Source organism: Molothrus aeneus, chromosome 16 (genome assembly GCF_037042795.1).
Source record: "Molothrus aeneus isolate 106 chromosome 16, BPBGC_Maene_1.0, whole genome shotgun sequence".
Taxonomy (NCBI): domain Eukaryota; kingdom Metazoa; phylum Chordata; class Aves; order Passeriformes; family Icteridae; genus Molothrus; species Molothrus aeneus.
In genome coordinates this window covers 12,126,746-12,147,246 of record NC_089661.1, presented here as the reverse complement: position 1 = coordinate 12,147,246, position 20,501 = coordinate 12,126,746, and the positions used below count along the sequence as shown (strand labels likewise).

Genomic DNA, 20,501 nt, shown 5'->3' with positions numbered 1-20,501 from the left:
CAGTGCTGGTTCTCTGGGCTGGCACACTCTCAGCCAGAGCCCCACCTCAGCAAGGGCTGCAGAGCTTGGGGCACTTTTGATTTTTGTGGCTGTCTGAAGGGTGAGCGGGCTGGGAGGAGGGGTGGCTGCTTCAGCACACACCGATTTCCTGCCAGGCTGTATTTTTAGCAAGGACAGCCCTTGATAACCCAGAGATTCAAATGAAATGGAGAGGAGAGGGAGAGGGAGAGGGGAGGAGAGGGTGCTGGCCCTGCAGGAAGGCAGGGAGGAGGGGGTGGCACAGGTGGAAGCTGGTACCGGTGGCACCAACAGGACTGGTTTGGGGAGTAGGGGGGGCAGATCTTGGGCTATCTCCACAGAGCCCATGAAAGCTGGGGCTTGTTTCTGGCAGGTGGATGCTCAGTGTTGGCTGAAACTGTGGTGGAGAGGGTGAGGGGAGGGCTGGGGAGGGGGAAGGGGCTCCTCCCCCGCAGCCCCCAAGCTTCCCACGCACACGCCTGCCCGCCGGCTGTTAACAACACCCCGCTAACAACCGGCTCTCACCTCATCCCCACCGCCTCCCTCCCGCCCCCGAGCCTGGGAAAAACCAGCCCCGAGGTGCCAAACCCTGTGCGAGCCTTTTGGGAAGGGGAAGGAGGAGAGGAGCCTGACACCCCGGGATGCAAATGGCCAGCAGGATCCCGGTACCCGTGGGAAAACAGGGGATGGAGGAGCAGCCCCTCCTCAGAGCATCCCTGAGAGCGCGGCCAGAGGTGATAACATCTGCGGGGATCAAGGGCTGTTGGGAGCAGCACATCCATAAAGAGACGCCGGAGCCGGGAGCAGGTGACTGTGGTCAGCAAAAAAAGCCACTTTATTGGTGACCGCTCCCACGGGAACCCCGTGGCAGCGATCGGGTTCAGGTCCCTGAGAACACACTGTCCATGCTGGTTCCCCTCCCCACATCTATTGCTTTAAACACATCCTAGGTACAGAAAGCACAGAGTGACATTCCAGATACTGGAACATATAAATTAAGTGATAGTTACAAGACATCGCAATTTTTTTTTTTTCTTTCTTAAACAGATTATCAAAGGTTGGGGAATTTTCTTTTTCTGATCCACAGAAAATGTATAAAAAGCATTTTAAAATCTACATATTTCTCAATGTGTTTTTTTTTCCTTAAAAAAAAAGGCACAGTAAAAAAAATACTGGCTCAATAACATATTTACAACACACCCATTATGGGCTATTTTCACTCAGCTTCAAGTTGGAAATGTTCAGCTCTGGCTCAGCCCAGGGGCAGAGAGAGGGCTGGTGTTGGCAGGCAGGGCAGCTCTCAGATGATGCAGGGTCCCTCTCCCTCCCCGGATAAATCCCTCTCCATCAGAGAGAGCACAGTGGGAGGGTTGGGAGATGCTGCCTGCCTGTGGCAGGTGCCCAGCTGGTCAGGTGCCTCCTGGGCAGCACCCACAGCCAGGGCAAGGCTGGAGGATGCTCTGGCCCTGCAGGGGACACCCACAGAGCCCCTGCACAGACCTCGAGGTGTTCCTTTGCAGAGCTGCAGGGGTGCTTGAGCAGCACTGGAGGGAGATCCTGGACAAACACGGTGCCCACCCCACTGTGGCAGCTCTGGAAAATCCCTCCTCCCACGCCCATATTTATAGAAAGTCTTTACACCAGTCTCTAAATAGTTCACCCACCAATGCTGCCAGCAACGCTTCACCTGTGTTGGGGGAGCTCTGGGAAATGGAGTTAACACCAACACCATCTCCCAGCCACCCCACGGTCTCCCTCCAGTGAGGCTGTGGAGCACCCAGCAGCTTTGCAGGACCCTGGAGGAGCCATTGCCATGACCAGAGGCTTCTCCTGCCCACCTCTGCCTGCCGAGCCGGGGAGCAGAACTCACAGGGATCCCTCATCCAAACTGGGAGCCAGAGCTTCGCTGCTGAGATTTTGGGACTGGGAGAGAGGATGGGCTGGGTCAGGGGTTATAGGAGCGGGTTGTGGGGGGAAGATGCAAAGAAGGGAAGAACACACCAAAAAAAAAAAAAAATTAACATTTGAAAGGGAAAAAAACAAAAAACCAACCATCAAGGAGAAGCAAGGCCGGGGTGGGGCAGGGCCCCGCGCTGCGGCCGCTGCCCACGCATGGCGTGGGGCCCGGCAGCCGCGGTGCCCGTGGGTAAGTGCTCATTCCCGTCCCTCTCCGCCCTCCCGGCCGGACCAGGCAGCGAGGCAGGCAGGGCAGGGCTCCAGGGGCCGCACAGCAGCCTTCAGTACACACACACTGTGCAATACCACAGCAACGACGTCCGTCCGTCCGTCCGGCGGCGAGGCCGGAGCGACACACCCGCACGCAGGTCCCGCACGCCCGTCGGATACCGGGGAAACTCGGGACGAGGCTGGAGGGCACGCGCACCTCCTAGTAAACCATGTTGGTGGGGCACCACGGCGTGTCAGGGTACAGCAGGCAGTGCACGGAGCGGAACCTGAGGGGCAGAGAAGCAAAGCTGAGCATGGGATGGTGGCGGCCCCACGGCACCCAGGTTTGGGGGGACAGGGAGCCCTGGCTCACCTGGATGGGTCCTCCTCGACAGAGAAGGCTCCCTTCATGTGGATGGAGTTGCGCTTGTTTTCGAACATGCCATAGCTCAGTGTCACCTGGGGGGCAAGCACAGAGGGGTGAAGTGGCCGACATGGCCGTAAGGATCAAGCAGAGGAAAGGGAAGCTGCAAAATTCACCCCGTTTCCCAAAGCCTCCAGTGACACTTTGCATCATCCCACAGGGATGAGCCAATGGGGCTTTTCCCCTCTGCTGTTTTGATCACGTGTCAATCAATATCTTAGCCATGATGCCCAATTTTTAGGTGACAACTTGGGGTACCTGTTTGTGGATCTCCGACTTGGGCACCTGGTGGAGGTTCTCCAGGTGGGAGTGGAAGAGGTTGCTCCGGATGAGCTTCACGCCCAGCACAGACTCGATGATGTAGCCGATGGTGCAGTCGTCAGGCAGGCGAATCTTCTCTGCAGTGCTCATGAAGTGACCCCCACTGCGGGGAGACAGAGAGGGGCTGCAGAGGAGCAAAGCCCAGGGGATGTGGGCACCCTGCAGGATTCTGGGCTTGGCCAGTGGGTGCCCAGCTCTGATTAAAAGTCACTTTAGGGGAGCTGAAACCCTTCCCAGCTTGTTTCCAAGCTCCCTGCAGACACCCCCAGAAGGCAAAGAGAGAAAGGTTGTGGGACATGGTCCAGCACCCATCCCCAAAAATGTCACCTCTCTGTGCCCTGGGGACCATGAGGAGCCCCCATGGGAGAGCAACACCAATGCTCTTACCTGGCCCAAGGGCTCATCTTCAGTGCCAGCCCCCGGCTGATACAGAACCCTGCTCCACCCGTGGCAAACCAGAAATGCACAGGATGCTGTGAGAGAGGGGAACCAATGCAGTGAGACAACAGCTCCTTCTGCACACAGCCCAGATTAAACCAGCCCCAAACTCTCCCCAGGCTCACCATCTTGTTCTCACTGATCCTCTCCGTGGCCTGGATGGGCCGGTCCAGGCTGGGCTTCCCGATGTAGATGTCCTGTGTGTGGGGGTAGCTGGAGAGCAGCTTCACCAGCATCCGCACGTTCACGTAGTTGTCATCGTCCACGTGGCAGAACCACCTGCAGTGACAGCGGTGTCACACCCGCCCGGGGCAGCTGCCCAGTCCCCACTCTGAGGTACAACCCCAAAACCACAAATGGTCTCTGTTTGCACCATCCTGCCCCCCTTTATCCCTGTCCTCCCCCACAGCAGCCACCTACTTTCTGCCGGACTCGATGAACTTGTCGTACTCCACGGCCATCTTGCAGGACAGCGCCTGGCGGCTGTGGGCAGCCGAGCAGTTGGTGTTGATGACGTTTCCTGCAGGGAAAAAAGAGGGGTCAAAGCCCAGCATTGGTGCATCCCACACCTCCCCACACACTCAAACGGTGACACTTCACCACTCATGTCCCAGGTGTGCCGGGGGATGGAAACTCATGGGTGATCCCGATGCTCAGTGACCCACATGCTATGTTGTTTTGGGTAAATGATGAATTTTTGGGGGAATGTCTTTTTTGTCCACATGAGAGAAGGGAAGGGATGATTAAGGAATGTGGATGCAGCAGATGCACTGAAGATCAGCTCTATCCATGTTTTAAGCATGATGCCACCCCACATCACCTTGTCCAGGCTGCACCAGCCACCCTGGGGGTGAGGGAATATCTGTGAGCCCTGAGCTTCCTCAGGACATGGTAAAAATCCTGTCCTATTTTTCTTGCCCAGTTCAAAGGTAATCTCTTCCCAGCCTGAAAAGGAGTCATTTGCATGGGGAGAATAGACCATGCTGACCCCAGCCAAGAAAATGCTCCCATGAAACCATGTCAGTGTTGCCATCAACCCCAGCTCACCCCAGGGACAAAGTGGTTCAAAGGCACCCCACCCTGTTACTGTGATCCCCAGCAGCACCATGCAGTGGATGGGCAGGGCTGACTGGGAATTAAACCTGCCCCCAGATGGGGCTCTCAGGCAGAGGGTGCTTTAGGCATCATCAGTGAAACAAATTGTGTCATTCTCAACCCACATTCCAGTGGCGAGGGCTTTTTCAGAGTTCCCAGGGCAGGCCCCACACCAACCATGCTCCACAGGTGAGAGCTTTTCAGGGGACCTGGCCAGGTCACACACACAAAGGGACAAGAGCCACAGACTCACGTGCTTGCTTCTTCAGCTCCTCATCCTCCCCGTCAGTGAAGATGAAGGTCTGAAAGAGAAGACGAGGCACCTCTGAGGACCGGGGCTGAGACCATGTGGCTCTGGATGTGACACAGCACCCCTGGGCAGCAGCTGGGATCAGCTCCTCCAGGAAGCTGGTGGTGACCTTGTCCAATCCCCAAGTGGCACTTGGAGAGCCAGGCAGCCACACAAGACCCCCAGCTTCAGACCAGGCTGGGTGCTGAGCTCCCCTTGGGAGCAAACCCTGCACAGAGCATCCCCATCCTCTAGCCTTTAGCATGGGCAGCAGCTGGCAGGGAGGTGTTGGGGGCCACAGGGGCTGTCCCCAGACCCAGGGGAGGCGGGGGCATGCAGGGGAGCAGGTGCAGAGCGTGGCCTGATCTGAGCAGGGATTTCGGAGCTGAGCTGGCGCGTGTGGCGCCGCAGCAGCCGCCCAGGCAGGTGTGTTTGTCCCTGGCGCCGGCTCCAACCGCGTCCCCACCTGTGTCAACAGCACGTGGCTCTCCTTGGCCACTTGCACAATGCCTCCACAGCTCCTCTCTGCTCCCTGTGTCCTACCCAAGGGGGCTGAGATGGTGCCAGTGAGTGCCACTTGGCAGCCCGAGGAGGGGATGGTTCCCCACTGCCCCGTCCCAGCACAATCCCACGGTGCCAGGCAGCGCCCGGCCGCCCCCCCCGGACCCCTGAGCTGCCTGCCCGGCTGCACTCCTCTGTTTACACAGCTAATTCCTGGCATATGTCACCCAGGAAGGAGACTGGAGGGGCTGCTCTGGGCCTGGGATTTGGGGAAGGACGAGAAGCAGGAGGAGAGAGCAGGGGGTGGGAAAGGCATCGCCATCAATCAGCGGGCAGCAAACAAAGCTGGAGGAGAGAAACCACAACCAGCTGCCAAGCGCTATTAAAAACCAGACGTGCACAAAAGGGCAAAGGAAGAAAGACAAAAGGGCTGGGGGGGGAAGGCAGGAGGCAGCAGAGGGGGGACGATGGAGCGCTGGGGATGATGAATTACAAGTGAGCTGGAAATTGGGTGCCACCCCGCAGCCGGCCCAGGAGCGCGCTGGGGTTTTGTGGCTTGTTTGAGGAGCTGGGTACAATAGTGGGGTTGACTTTACTCAGCGAGGAGAGTTAAGCGGGCAGCAGTCATTAGCATACAGCTGCACTGGTTAACCCAGCCCTGTTTGCTCAGGTCCCCAGCCGGGGCTGGTGGGGAGAGCCCGGAGCTGCAGTGAGCCTCAATGGGAGGGGACGGGGCTACAAGTGACCTTTGGGGCTTGAAAAGGAGAAAAGAAAAAGCAGGGGGAGAAAAAAAATGATGGAGGAGGTGGGAAGGCAAGTTCTCACAAATGCACAGCCTGCCGTGCAGCCTGGCTTGTGGGGAGGGACAGAGGTCAGGAAGGCTCTGAGTAAAGGGGATGGGGAAGAGCTGGTGAGGAAGGGACAGCTGGGGGACGGGGACCCATCAGCTGCAGGGCCAAGGATGCCTGTGGCTGCTGTGTCCCCATGGACACAGCACTGCTGGGGTGGCACAAAGTCAGTGCTGTGTGTAGAGGAGGGGCTGTCACCCCCAACCAACTCGGGGTACAGCTGCTGGTCCCCATTTCCCCCAGGTGCTCAGGGACTGGTCACGCAACTGATTGAGGTACAAACTGAAGCAGGGCAGCAGGACAGCATCCAAAGATGCCTGAGACAACCCCATCACACAGGGGGGTTGGCACTCCAGCCCAGGTTCCAGCCTCGCTGGGGGGGCAGGGAACACAGAGCCTGTGCACAGGCGAGACAGAAAATGTTTGCTTGATTAGCTCAGAAGCGCCGTCCAGCAACTGCCTTCAGCTGCTCCAAAAATAACCCCACAACTAATCCTGCACTCAGCCTCTATAAATAGAGCACAGAGACAATTGTTTATTACTGGCCTGCACCGAAACGTTTCATCCTACCCAGGCATCTCCCCTGGGCCCCTCCCCACACACAGCCCTGGGACGTTCCTGATGTGGGTGGACCAGGTGGCACCTCAGGGACTGGGACAGGGGCACACAGCTGCCAGTCACCCCATGTGGGCACCTACTGGGGCCTCACAGGTTTCCCACATCCCTCCCAACCCCACCATGACATTAAATTAAAACTAAAACTATTAAAGGCTTCATTTTTTAAAATTAATTTTGTTGTTGATTTGTGTTTCTTGGATGGGAGATGCACCCTGCCTGCATGGCCTTTCACCTGGGGCTGCAGGGGAGAGGAGCAGAGGTGACAGCTCAGCCTGGGAGGGGATAGGCCAGGAAAGGATGAGAACAAGTTAAAAACATGAATCCAACTTTGGCATCTCCCATGTAGGATGCCAGACACGAGGGCAGAGTCCAGTTTATAGCGGTGCAAGTGAACACTGCAGCCAGCATCCCTGAGCTGTCACCTGTAAACCACCACCTCCAGACCCAGCAGGGCCAGAAAGCACTCCCAGCCCTCCCAGCCACCTCTCTCCCACTTGGCCCCTGTGCCAGCCACAGCACCGAGGGGTGCAAGGACCTCTTGGACCCCCCCCAGTAACTTTTCCTGCAGGGTGCAAGAGAGGAAGGGCCCGCTGCCCCCCCCAGCCCCTGCAGGAAACCTCATTGTTCTCAGAACTGCAGCTTCAAGAAACACAGGATGCCAAATCCCTGCCGAACAATAGCTGCCAGCGCTGCTCGCAGCCCCGCACAATGCGCGGCCCCGCGGCCGGGACTGAGCGGCACCCGGGATCCCCGTGGCCACAACGGGGTCAGCCCCTCCCCAGCTGCCCGCCGGGAGCCAGGCGGCCGCCGCCAGTCCCCACTGCCCCCTCCAAGCCCTCGGGGAGGGATCTTTTATTTTTTTCTTTTTTTTTTTTGCTCCCCTTCATTTCTGCTTTCAGGGTGACTCATTTCCCCTGCGCTGCTGGAGCCCGTGGGTTGCTCATGGCTGGTGCTGCACAAGGTGTCCCTCCAGCCAGGGCCACCCCAGGGTCATCGTGGGCTCTCTGTGCTGCCTGGCCGAGTGGGTCTGTGACTTCCCAGGGTGACACACTCTCAGCATAGCCCATGCCTGCCACCGCCCCACCAGCACCCCCACCAAAAGGGGAACTGGGCCAGGCAGGCACCCCGTGACCCTGCAGTGCACAAATCCTGACCCTGTGCCACATCTCACTTCCCCATGCTGGGAGAGGATGGAGCACCCCAGCACCCTTTTCACAGCCTCCCCACTTGGGTGCAGAGGAAAGGAGGCAGCAAGATGTGCTGGTTGGGGGGCTCAGTCTCCAGCTGGTGAGGGGTTCTGGAGCAGGTCAGGATGCTGCCTGCCAGCTTTGTGTCCCCCACAGCAAATGCTCCTCTTTTCCCTCCAGCCTCAGGGTTTAGGGGGGGAAATCCCCACCCCTCTTCACCAAGTTGGGAGCAGTGTGACGGCGATGTCCCTGCAATGACAGCGTGCCACGGTGGCGGCAGCAGCCCCAGTCCATGGGGGTGGCTTTACCCCGGACCGGGGGCGGGTCTGTGCTGGCACTGGATCCCAGGGCTGGGACCTGCAGAGGCGGCGAAGGGGCTTGCAGGGCCCCGGGCCCTTCCTCCCCCTGCTCCCTTCAGCAAGAGGAAGAATCCTCCACTGTAATTTTAAATGCTGTAATTTTTAATAACCTCCTCACAAACAATGAGCTCATTGTGTGGCAAGGGTCCCCCACCCTCCCTCCCGCCTGGTGCTCCACGCGCCGCTCACCGGCTCCGGGGCTTTTATGGGCAAGGACAGCAGCATCCTTCGGGACAGGCAATTAAAGGGCTCCCACCCCTTAAACCCACACAGGCTGCCCCGGGGGGCAGCAGGGAGGGACCCTCACACACCACCCGAGCTGATCGGTGCTCAGCAGGCCCTGGCACCCAGCCCAGGGCCGGGGGGAGGCAGCTGCACCGCGGGGCTGGTTTGGGATGAGCAGCCCCCGGTCTCAGCCGCTCTGGTGGGCGTGCAAGTGAGACCGGCATGCCAGCACGCTCCAGCGTGTGGGTGGGGACCCTGGCCAAGGTGCTAGAGGGATTTGGGAGCCGCCATCAGAGGAGCGTGCTCTTTGGAAGGCGAACCCGTTGGCTTTGCCCCGAGAGCAGGAATTTTTCAAAGGCTGCAATTACCGAGCGGGAGGCAGCCAGCGGATCCCACGCGGGCGGGACGGCGGCCCGGGCTGAGCCCCGGCGGGCTCCGAGGCGTGTGCCGAGCTGCCCGGGTGCCTCCGGCTGCCCCAGGGACACCCAGCCGCCTTCAGGGCAAGCCCAGGGGCAGCAGAGTTGGCTTTGGCGACTCTGCCGCTGCAGATCACCCGACTCGGCAAGAGAGCAGGGGATTTAGACTTGCTCCTGTCCAGGGTTTCTGCTTAATGGTCGTTTTCCTCCCCCCTCTCTTTCCTTTCAAGTACAAAGTTTCTCCAGCCCGCACTCCAGCATCCTAAGGATACTGAGACAGCTGGAAACTCTCCCCAAAGCAGAGAGGGGAAAGCCTATAACTCTCCTCCAAAAGCAGCTTGTGCGGCCTGGATTGTGCAACCCAAAGAGGGGATTTAGAAGGGAATAGGGATGTGCTCTCCCTGTGCAGAGAGGCAGGAAGGAGAAGGGGGTGCCCTTTGCAGTGTCTTGGAGGTGACAGAGGGCAGGAAACAGGGACTATTGTGGACAGAACAAAGAACGGCCAAGGAAGGACACAATCTATCTGCCAGGGCCCAGGCAGGAGCTACCTGCCGGATTTAACCCCTTCTCAGCCTGTCTGCATCCCTCCTGCCTGGCTAATGAACAGCCAGAGGGAGGCTGGGGGTTGAGTGAGAGGAGAAAGAGACGCAGCGTCAGGCAAAGGAGATTCTCAGCCCCGGGGCAGGAACTTCCCCGCGTTGGTGAGGCAGCTCACATGCCTGAGCACCCTTAGTGAAACCCAGAGTGAGGGAGGATGAGCAGAGACAGGCCTGACTCAGACCAAGAGAGACGTTTGAGAGAAGGCAGCGCCCCAGTGCCACTAAATCACCCTCCTGGGATGGGAACCAGGGGGCCAGGCAGGGAAGAGATGCAGGAACTGCAGGGAAGCAAGAGAGAACAGCCCCATAGCAGCAATCCCACACTCTGCAGGCAAAAAAACCCCAACCTGATGCCAAGTTTGGGGAAGCCCAGGGTGCCTTAAAGTCAGGGACAGCGTGGGAAGAGCAGAGCCGGTCACCCCCAGCAGGGCGGGCTCATCCCCTGTGCCTCACATCCCCTCAGCCCTGCTTTGCTCCGCAGGAGTTGGTGCTGCCTCCAGCTCTCTCGGCAGCTCCTTGTGCTCAAGTGCTGTACAAGAGCCGTCACTCAGCGGCTTGGCTTGTCAGGCAGGCACCTCGCCGGGCTGCGGCCCCCCTGGCTTCATGGCCCTCATCTCTAGGCAACCTGACCTGGACACGGCCGGCTCCGGCTCCCTCGTTCCCATGGAAAGTGCCACACAAGAGGCTGCGAAGCCTTTTCTCTGCGCCAGGAGAAAAGGGGCTTTGTTAGCTTGCCCAGGGGGACAGCGTGAGAGCCGAGCCTTAGGGCTCTGGGAATCCAAACGGACAAACGAAGCACAAAAAAAAAAAAAAAAAAAAAAAAACCTAGAAGAAAGCCGGAGCTCACAAGAGGGAGAAGAAAAAAAAAGAGCAGCCATTCCCAGGATCATCTGTAGGTGCTCAAAGAGCGTTTCACTCCACCACCACTCACCGCCCCCTCGCAGTGACAGCAGAGCATAAAAGAGGTTTCCATTAAATAACTGGACCAAGGAGAAGTGGCAGATCCACTGCCAAGCCCAGGAAACATGAGCAAAAAAAAAAAAAAACCAAAAAAAAACAAAAAAAAACCACCCCACAATTCACAGGGGAAAAAATGTAGCAAGATAATTCTTGGGGTACAGTGAAGGAGCCAAGACCCCACAAGGTCCAGCAGACTTAGGTGAGGGGGGCATGGGCAGGTCAATCCTTCCCCCATGGCCTCCACCCTCAGCCACTCCAGATTTCCAAGGAAAACAGTTTGCAAGCAAGAAACTGAATTCCAGGCCAGGAGGAAACACGTGAAGACAGTAGGAAGAAAAGGTTAGGACCAGACATAACTTACTTTTGGGAAGCTGTCTAAGGGTAGAAAAAGTGTCTTAAGAGCAAATGGCAAAGCACATTTCCTAAGGAAACAGCTTTTTTTTTTCTTTTTTCCTTTTGAATTTTGCTTCAGTACTTGAAGGACAGAGTAAGGGACTGCCAGGACTCTGGGCAGGACATCAGTAAGGTCAGGAACCAGACTCGCTGAAACTGCCCTGGTGTGGGTGAGCCCAGCAACTCCAGTCCTGCCCAATCCCTTGCCAGGAGACCTGAGCAGAGCTTCAGCACATCCCAGCAGCACATCTCCCAGCCCTAGGCTGATAACCCGGGTGTCCTTTGAGCAGCACAACTGCAGAGGCCTGACCCAGACTGTGGCACCACGGGCTGGGCTGCACCTCCTCACCGTGCCTCAGTTTCACCAGCCAAAAGCAGAGCAGCAATGGGAGGTACTGAGGGGAAAGGACCCCGGAGCAGAGTTTGGGGAGGGTTCCGAGTGCGAGGAGCCAAGGTCGGGCTCTCTCCATCACTCACCCTACAACGCTGCCGAAAACGCAGTTGGCTGCAGAACAGCCCAGCCAGCCTCGGAATACCACCCTGCTCAGCGATATGGGCAAAAGGGAAGGGCAAGTGGTATTTGCTGGGTCGCGGCACCACCCGGATCGCACAGAACGAAAGGCCAGGACCGCGGCGGTGAAGCGTGGGCTCCAGCCCGCCCCGAGCCGCTCCATCCCGGCCAGCGGAGGGGACCAGCCCCGTCTCCACCCCTGTCCCCATCCCTTACCATGTCGCGGTTGCGGGAGATCCAGGTGTCGAGCAGCAGCTCCAGCCGCGCCTTGTGAAACTTTTTAGTGGTCTTGACGGCGATGAAGACATCGCGGGGGGAGATGTCCTCGGCCGGCGGCCGCGGGGGGCTCGGCGGGGCCGGGGGCAGCTCCCGCCGCGCTCGGCTCAGCCGCCCGAAGTAATCGGCGAAGCTGCGGAGCCCGGGCGGCCCCTGCGCCGCCGGAGGAGCCACGGCCGCCGCCGCCCCCAGGCTCTGCAGCGCCCGCTGCGCTCCGCCGGCCTCCCCCCGGGCCAGCCCCGGCCTGCCCGGCGGCTCCACCATGAGCACCAGCAGGCAGGTGAACATGGAGCCCACGAGGGACAGGAGCAGCTTCCTCCCGCAGCTCTTCAGCATCCTTCCTTCCTGCGCTCCGCTCCTCGCCTCTCCGCGCCGCCGCCACCGCCGGCCCCCGCCGCGCCACCGCCTTTAAACCGCGCCCGCCCCGCCCGGGGAGGGACGGAGCCGGGGCCGCCCCACGCGGGGCGTGGGCACCGCCCGGCCCTGCCCGCGGACCGCCCGCGCCCCTGCGAGCCCCGCGGCCTCCCCGCCAGCCCCTGCGCGCGTCCCGGCTCCTCCGGCCCCGTCCTGCCCGGGCCGGCCTCTGCCCTGCGCATCTCCGCGCCCGCGGCCAGGAGCGCACGGCTGGGTGCGGGCAGGGTGCCCGTGCTGTCTCCTCCTCCTCCTCTTTCTCCCTTTCCCCTGATACCCGGCGATGGGGACGCTCTGGTCCCCTGCAGCCCCCAGCGCGCTGGGAGCATCATTCGCCGCTCTGTCGGCAGCGTTCCCCATCCCGGGCTGCCCAAAGCCCTGCACCGAGATGTTCTCACAGCCCTGTCCAAGAGGTTTCCAGAAAGCTGACCAGCCTGACCAAACTCCAGGCATTGTCCCATCAGTCTCCCGTGAGGCAAAGCATAATTGAAAACAAACACACCAAACCCCCCCTCAAAAAACCGCAGCACTCCTCTCACTTCCACCAAGCTCCATTCTGGTGGGTAAATCTGGGAACAGGGAGCCAGGAGCGTCAGTTCTCATTCTTTCTTCAGGGAGACCTGGAGAGGCTCCCAGACTTGACCAACCTCATCCCAGGCACAGCACCATGCTTATGCTTTGAAGCCTCAAAGTGCTGGGATATCTGAAAATAAATGTTGCATAGGTACCAAGCAGTCCCCTCTCCTCGTCCCCAGTGATCACTAATCATGATAATGATTGCTTGTTAAATGAGACACCATTTTTCCAGCCAGACAGTGGGAGAAGTTGTGCCTGAAAGAGAAAACTGGGTTGAAATCAGGTCTTGGATGTGCCACCAGCTCGATATTTTCCTGGCGCCGAATCCCAGGGCCTCTTTCCCCCCTTACCCTCTGCCTCTGTAAGCAGTGAGCTCTTGGGGTTTTCTTTCCCAGGGAGTGTGCAGCTACAGAGAGGCGGATTTGGGTTTGGGCCTGGGCTGCAATCTAATGCCATAATCAGGGGCTGCTGCATTTTTGGGCAGGGACCTTGTCCAACTTGCATTTTTCCTGGTGTCACGTGTTCCATTCATCTCTGGCACTGGATAAACAATACCATAATACCAGGCAGGATGAAGCAGGGAAACTGCTTCCTCAGGCAAGCCCCAGCATTTGCCTCCTCTTGATTTTAGGCCATGCATTCCCTTGGTCAGCACTTGAACCATGATCCCAGGCTAGAAACACTCAGGGGGACTTTGGGGCTTCGTTTTTCAGGGCATTGGCCACATATGGAGACAGACCTGGGTTGCCAAAGAAGCCTCCCATAATAAAATAAAATTTAAAAAGGCAGTTAGACCGTACAAACACAGGAACCAAATCCCACACTCCCCACTTCCCGCTATTGCTGCCCAGCCTTCCAGTCTCAATTTGTCTTTTTTTTTTTTTGGGCGCCCTTTGTCTCCAAACCCTATGGCACAACAACCGCGGCTCAAGAGGCAGCTGAAAAGCCCGAGCAGCAAAACCCTGAATGAAGAAAGAGCCCTTTTCTCCAGGAGCCAAAAGGGGAGGAAAGGCACTTTTCCCCCGACCAGCTGCTCTGCCACTCCCGCAGCCCCGGCGCTGGCTGGGGACACGGGCTGTGGCCAGATGTTGGGGTCCCAGCCGGCGAGTGACAATGCGGGCTCTGTGTGCGCCGGGCTCCGAGCGCGCCGGCCCCCGGGGATGCAGGGGCCGGAGGAGCCGCTGCGCTGCCACCCGGGGATGCAGGGGCCGGAGGAGCCGCGGTGCTGCCACCCGGGGATGCAGGGGCCGGAGGAGCCGCGGTGCTGCCACCCGGGGATGCAGGGGCCGGAGGAGCCGCGGTGCTGCCACCCGGGGATGCAGGGGCTGCAGGAGCCGCGGTGCTGCCACCCGGGGATGCAGGGGCCGGAGGAGCCGCTGCGCTGCCACCCGGGGATGCAGGGGCCGGAGGAGCCGCTGTGCTGCCACCGCTGCCGGCACCAGCGCTGTCCCAGCCTTCCATCCCTGCCTTACCCCAGCCCGGCTCTGCCGCTCGGCTCAGCCCCGCTGCCCAGGGCCCGCGGCGAGGGGAAGTTGTTCTTCCAGCAGCGCTGTCCTGCCAGAACAAGACTCCTCCGGGACTGTTCAGCCGCTGGCCGCATCCCCACAGGTTTCCCCTCCAGGCTCCTCGCCTCCTGGCTCGGCCCTCACCTGCCACGAGGCACCGATTCCCCCGGGGAAACCGTGCTTACTCTGCAGTGCACACAGGATGGCACCTGAGGGGCAGGGAGCCAAAAGTGGGCATGTGGAGGATGGTCCCAGGAATGTTTGATGCCAGGTTCACTGGTATTCAGACAATTTTTTGGGTACCAAAAGCTTAAGCCCAACAGGGGTGACTCCAGGACCAGACAAATTCCGGTGGCCCATAAATACAAAGGGCAGGGGAGATGGGTTCTGTCACAGAAGGGATGCCCAGGCTGGACCTGGAGGGGTATCTCACTCCTCCCAAAAAGGATCCCATTTTGGACACAGTCCATAACTCCCCCACGGAGATGTGAGGTGAGGCTACAGGGTGGTGGTGTGCTCCCCACTCTGCCTGACTCCACAGGGATGGTTCCAAGACAGAACATTCTGCTCAAATCCCCCAAATCTCAAGGATATGATCGCCCCCACTTCAGATTAATTTCACTGAAACTCCAGACTAGTTTTCCACTGCAGATAGCTGGGTTCAGCCCCGCACCAAACCCAGGGCTGGGGCTGCACGTGGGGTATCTCCCTTTCAGCCATACCACGGTATTAGGTCTGTTTAAATTGGTTTAAACTCTTCGCATCGCCCCTGCTCGCAGCCTGACCCCAGCGCTCAATAGGTGGTCCCTAAGAGGCTCCCAGGTTCTCATGGTTGCTAAAAATGGTTAATAAATCCCCAGTAATAAAGTGTTCAGGTCATCCGAGAGAAATGCCGCGCTCGAGCTGCAAAGCCGCATTGTGTGCCCGCAGCGATTTACGCGCTCCGTCGGACAGGGGTTAAAAGCTCTGTCAGGCGCCGATTTCGCCGCTGTCGCATTGTCGAGGGTGTTTAACGGGGTTCGGCCCCGACGTGCGGCCGGGCGGCCACTGGTCCCACTGTGCAGCTCGGGTTTGGGAGGGAGCTGTAGAAGGAGGGCGGCCCAAGAGCTGGATCTTGCCCGTGGTCTGCCTCTCACCCCCCGCTTTTTCTTTCTGGGATTTTCTGCGCGCACAAAAGAGATTTTTGCATCAATTACTGGTAGGAAAGCGGCAGAGCCCCGCGGCAGAACTGCGCGCTCCCGTTCCGGGCTTGGTTAACTTCCCATTGTCTGATAGGCTCCGCTATTCAGGGCCAGGGCAAGGACTCAGCTTCTTTCATCTACCGCGGCTTTTTTTAAACATCTTCGAAACAAAAAACCTTCCTGCCCTCGTAGCAGAGGGCCTGGCAGTGCCTTTGAGGTGGAGCATGTCAGCATCTCCCTGCCCAGCACGCAAATCCCTTGCAAGGAGTGCCTGCGCTGCGTCTCCTGATGCTGAACTGTCCCCACGCCAATCAACCCCGATGCGCTCCAGCGCTGGCACCACCAGGTCCTGCTGCAAGCCCCCTCCACCCTCCGTGGCCTCAGACCCTACATCGCTTTTCCCCTCCACCTCTGGGGTCTGCTGGTCCCCTCGGCGGGGCGGGAGGACACGATTCGATCCGTGCAGGGCACTGTGAGATCCCACGGGGCCGGGGGCTATACAAATGCAAAGCGTCATTATTTTCCCGGGGCTGAAGCAGAGGCCTGAGAAAGGTTGAGTGAGAGAGGCAGCGAGCAGGGAACAGCGGGGGATTTAGCTCCTGAAAAGGAGCCAGGGAGAAAAGCGGGCGAGGAGTTTCATTGTGCGCTGGGCAGAGGGGGTCACGAGCAAGTTAAACTGGTTAATGTATTGGAGCAGCTTCCTCCGAGCTGCTGGGAGCAAGCAAAGCCCTCAACAAAAGGCCGAGGGAGCATTCTTGCGGGGAAAGTGGGCTCTCTTTAAAAGGATTTGATTTCTTTTCTGTCAGTTGAATGGAATTTGGTGGTGACTCCTCCAGGTCTAAGAATTTGGGGCTTTGGCGGTGGTGGTAGCGGGAAGGGACGGTCCCTGTCTCCCCCCCCTCCCCAGCTCCTGCATTTTTCTCCATCTCCAGGCTCGCTGCCTCCAGATTACAGCTCCCGGTGCGGCGGGGGGAGAGGAGCTGGGGGAACACAAGCGGCCCCATAGATGCTCTGATCCTAAAAGAAAGCGAGGGGCACGGGGCCGTCCCTGCCCAGCCTGGTTTCTCATGCTCCCTATTCAGCCCAGGGGAGGGGAGGTAGGTGTGGGGAGAGGGGAGGCTGGTGGGGCATCCACTGCTGATTTAATGCCTCTCCCAGTGCTTCACCACCGAGGTTGATCTCAAGAGAGCTTTGGCAGGTTAAGGTGTGCAAGGGGGGCTGTGCACTCCTTCCTTTGGGGCATGGAATTTTGATGTTAAAACCGTGGATTGAAAGTAAAAACATGAGGGAAAGGAAATTTGAACTTGCAAAATTAGCTGGGTGCAACCCTTCTTTCCCACAGCCTGTGCATCTCTCTCCTCCCAACAGCAACTCCTGGGGCAGCTGAGGACTATCTTCACAAACCTGGCTTTGTGACCCCAAATCCCTGGGCTGGTGGGCAGGAGCACTTCCTCTCCATGGGTCCAGCTGCTGGGCCATGGGGGGATCACACTGCTGCCAGCCAGGGGTGCTGGGCTGGGGGCAGCAGCCTCTGCCTGCCGGTGCCTCACTTGGTGCTGACCCTGAGAGCAAGCCAGGGAGATTCAGAGCTGCCCTAATCTCCCAGCTGGAGATTTGCTGCTGCACACTGCTCAGACTGACTGGCAGCGTGGATTTGGGATGGAAAAAGACCATAATTAAATAAGCAGTGACTGAGACTGGTAACCCTGCACTGCATGAGATTATCATAGAGCCAGAGCCTTCAGCAGTGCTCAGGAAGCTGGACAGACAGACTGACTGAGCTCAGCTCGCTGTGCCTCAGTTTCCCAAGAGGTGACATTGGCAAAGACACCATGGTCCCTGTCCCCTGGGCTGGTGCCTGTTTGGGAGATTCCCTTGTGGGCTGTGCATGCAGCCTGCACATGTCAGTCTGTTTGTGTCCATCTGTACAGGCAGAGCAGGAGCACAATGAGCTGAGATCACAGTTTGCTGTAGATCTCAGGCCAGCCTGTCCCAGGCTCCTTCCAGAGGTGTGGTCAGCAGAGCTTGCACCTCCTGGCCTTTAATTTTTGGCCTCTCATGCTTTCTGGCCCCAAATTTTCTCATGCTCCTGTTGTGTGCTGTCCCTCTCCGCTTTGCCTTTCTGAAAAGGAGCCAGAAGCTGATGTCAGGGGAAGTGTTTGATGATTACCCCAAGGAGAAAGCAGGAATCAAATCTCATGCTGGGCTGGACTGGATGGACAAAGGCCCAGTGAACCCCATGTCCAGCCTCCAGCAACAGAAGAACTGTCATATATAGTTTGTTTAGTTTTTTGGGGTTTTTTTTGTATATGTATAAGGAACAGCTACCAAAGGCAGGCTGCTCCCAGAGCCCACCCCAGCCAAACCCTGCACTGTGCTCCCCTCCAGACCAGCACCTGCCTTAACAACTCCTTAAAACTCATGGTTTTGCCCATGTCTGATGCCATGGCTGGTCCCATTCCATGATGGGCCACTCTTTTCCTGGTCACAGCTGCCTACAGCTCCAGGTCTCCCAAACCTCCTGGGGAGAAGCAGCCAGGCAGGAGGATCAGGGATGCATTTTAACTGCCCTGCTCAGACCTGAGCATCTCAGGGCCTGTGGTAGATCCCAGAGCCTCCTGTGCACACCCTCTGCACCCAGCCCAGATCAGATATGTGTGTCACTCTTGCCCTGAAACACTCCTGCAAAAGCTGCTTCAAAATGTTGGTTGCTCACAGGGATTTTGGCTTCTCTCTGGGCCCCCACAGCTTCTTGGCTTCTTCCTTGCCCTTGGGGTGTCCCAATTTATTTGCTGAGGGGTTTTTCAAAGGTAGATGAGCGAGTCAATATTCACCCACCACTTCCCCCAGCTTGCCTTGGTATTTCCAAAAGCCTACCCCTTCCAATTTCCCCACTGCACCCCTGGGAAATTTGTTTGCTCCCTTCCCACTGCCGCTGCAAAAGGGATTAAAAGCAACAGTTCATTTTTCATGTGATGCAAGTTTAAATAGGAATTTCACTGCTCTGGCTTCGCTGGTTTCCGGGAGGCAAAGCTGAGAGGGGATGGCATTAGCGCTGTGCAAGGCAGGGAGGAGGAGGAGGGAGGTGGGAGCTGAAAGGGGGAGAGGCGGCGGGGGGACGTGCGGGGGTGAAGATGGGATTAAAACATCCCATTAGAATTTCTGTTTTTGGAAAGCTCACAAAAATGTTGACATGTAGCATGACTAACATAGTGCAAATGTCATCCCGGCTCTGCGAACGGGGGCCCTGCTCCCCTCCCAACACGCTGGCCCCCTTTTAAGGCAAAAATATACAATGAGCCGGCACAATGGCCGAATTCCAGAGAGCCGCGCTAATTGTTCCTCTCTCACGTAGGGCTAATTGCTTTGCTGAAACCATTCGTGCCTGGCCTGGATCCCACGTGTTTTTACCATTTAATTAGGACAGAAAAGCTGGGGCCAGGAAATGGGGTGAGATAAAGACTGGCAGAGATGGAGGATAGGTCGGGTGCCCTAACCTGGAGAGGAGACAATGCTGTCTGTGCTTGGAGAGTGGGTAGGGAGCAGTCCCTGCTCTGCACCAGCCTCCAGTGGGATTAGAGCTGGGCAGGCGCTGGGGATGGGAGTGGGAGGCTGTGACAGCTCTTGAGGCTGCTAAGGCAGAGCTGTGACACAGAGAAATGGTGCCAGGCACAAACGTTTGCAAGAAACATCTTCATCCAGCTGCTCAGGGACTGCTCCAAGGCTCTGGCACACACAGCACGTGCACTTCACCTGGTGCTATGATTAGAAAGTCTGTCCACTTGCAGACCATGTGCAAAGCATGAGCAGGACTCAGAGAGGGAAACAATAGATGGCCAGGAAATGCCTTTTGATGGCTGCTCATTGTCTTCCACCTTCTGGGGGAACTGGAAGTTTAACTATAGTCTTCCTCTTTCAGGTATTCCTGTAAATCTTCCTCCTCCTCCGAGGATGCTCCTGGACCACAGCATTGCCTGGCTTGGGCTCCATTGTGCTCAGGAATTGTGCTCAGGAATGTGCATGTGTTTTTCCCCTTGAATAGCTCCTCTGAGACTGCAGCAACCTAGAAACGCTGCAGGGCCCCAGCACCTCCCCTCTGGGGAGAAGGGGTTGTTTAGGGGTGCCACTGTCTCCCCAAGGCACAGCACAGCAGCTCTGCTGCTGCCCAGCCCAGCACTGTGCTGTAAACAGGGTGGGTGCACAAAGATCAATATAACACTCCCTTCCCATTCTCCCAACAACTTACAGAGCTCTGCTTGCTCTACAGCATCCTCTGGGAAGCCTTCATCCAGGCCATGAGGTTTCCTAGGCAGGGAAAGCCATTTAATGTATATGATCTGATTCTGAAATACAGCACCTGCTAGGCTGGACCCTGATGGAGCTGATCTGTAACTTCTGGAGGTGCCTCATCTCCCTGGGAATGGAAACATCTGGGGGTTCCAACCAGCAAGAAGCCACCAGCCTTCCTTGCTCCCCTGTACCACCTCATCCCCTCCAGGAGCTCTTAGGGTCACTGCAATGCAATTTGCACTTGGCAAATTTAATTGCTCTGTGGCCTCCATCACAGAGCAGCTCATGGCCTTATAAGCAGTATCATGAGCAGTACCCTGGTGGGTCTGGGCACTCAGAACAATCATTTCAGATCAGTGTGAAAAGATTGTCACACAGTTCAAAGCACAAATCTCAAAGTGAACCTGGCTCCAGCCTCCACTGGCTGCAGAGCAGCCCCAGGAGCTCTGCTGCTTGCTGGGCTGTCACTCCCATGTGGGCAGAGCAGCTGAGACATCTGTGGCTGGAGTCATTTTCTTCCAGCTGCCCCAGAGGTGAGGGATGTGCTTGGCCTCTGCCTCACTCCCAACCCAAGGCTCTTGTCTTTCAGGTCTCTTGAGAATAATTTTTGCCCAACTGCAGATGAAGGAGGAATTAGTCACACAGATCTCAGCCACGAGGATATGGTAACCACTGAAAACAGAAAAGACAAACTTCAAAAATTCTCCAGGAAAAAAAATTGTAATTCTCTGTATAAAAAGGATGATCTTCTCTTTGTGTTTCCATGAAAGCCTGAAGAGCACACCCATACCCCGAGGACAAGGATGTTAACAAACACTGGAATTTACAGCAGCAATTTATTCAGGAGGAAGGCTGCAGGTGAAAAGGACTGATACTCGAACAGGAGAGTGAAAT

General features: G+C 57.7%; 1 protein-coding gene across 2 annotated transcripts; it reads right to left on the bottom strand.

Annotated features, from left to right (window-relative positions):
• Positions 1-830: 830 nt before the first annotated feature.
• Positions 831-12,001, bottom strand: LFNG (LFNG O-fucosylpeptide 3-beta-N-acetylglucosaminyltransferase). 2 transcript variants are annotated; one of them, XM_066560956.1, is made up of 8 exons: positions 11,585-12,001; positions 4,716-4,764; positions 3,788-3,887; positions 3,493-3,646; positions 3,317-3,402; positions 2,867-3,032; positions 2,558-2,643; positions 831-2,471 (listed from the first exon to the last, which is right to left on the bottom strand). In XM_066560956.1, exons 1-8 carry the CDS (start codon positions 11,978-11,980, stop codon positions 2,405-2,407), a joined length of 1,104 nt encoding a protein of 367 aa, XP_066417053.1. In that variant the 5' UTR covers positions 11,981-12,001; the 3' UTR covers positions 831-2,404. The 2 variants fall into 2 exon arrangements, with proteins under 2 accessions (XP_066417053.1, XP_066417052.1); XM_066560955.1 differs by lacking the exon at positions 11,585-12,001 and having other exon boundaries at positions 4,716-6,775.
• Between the last annotated feature and the right edge of the window lie 8,500 nt (positions 12,002-20,501).

What these genes read in the sequence shown, in the direction of transcription:
- LFNG (XM_066560955.1), bottom strand. Translation starts at nt 5,472, where the DNA reads ATGCCAGGAATTAGCTGTGTAAACAGAGGAGTGCAGCCGGGCAGGCAG. An exon ending in AGTCGGAGATCCACAAACAG is followed by an intron (nt 2,644 to 2,866) that starts GTACCCCAAGTT and finishes CTTGCCCCCCAG; the next exon opens with GTGACACTGAGCTATGGCAT. An exon ending in GTCGAGGAGGACCCATCCAG is followed by an intron (nt 2,472 to 2,557) that starts GTGAGCCAGGGC and finishes TCTGCCCCTCAG; the next exon opens with GTTCCGCTCCGTGCACTGCC.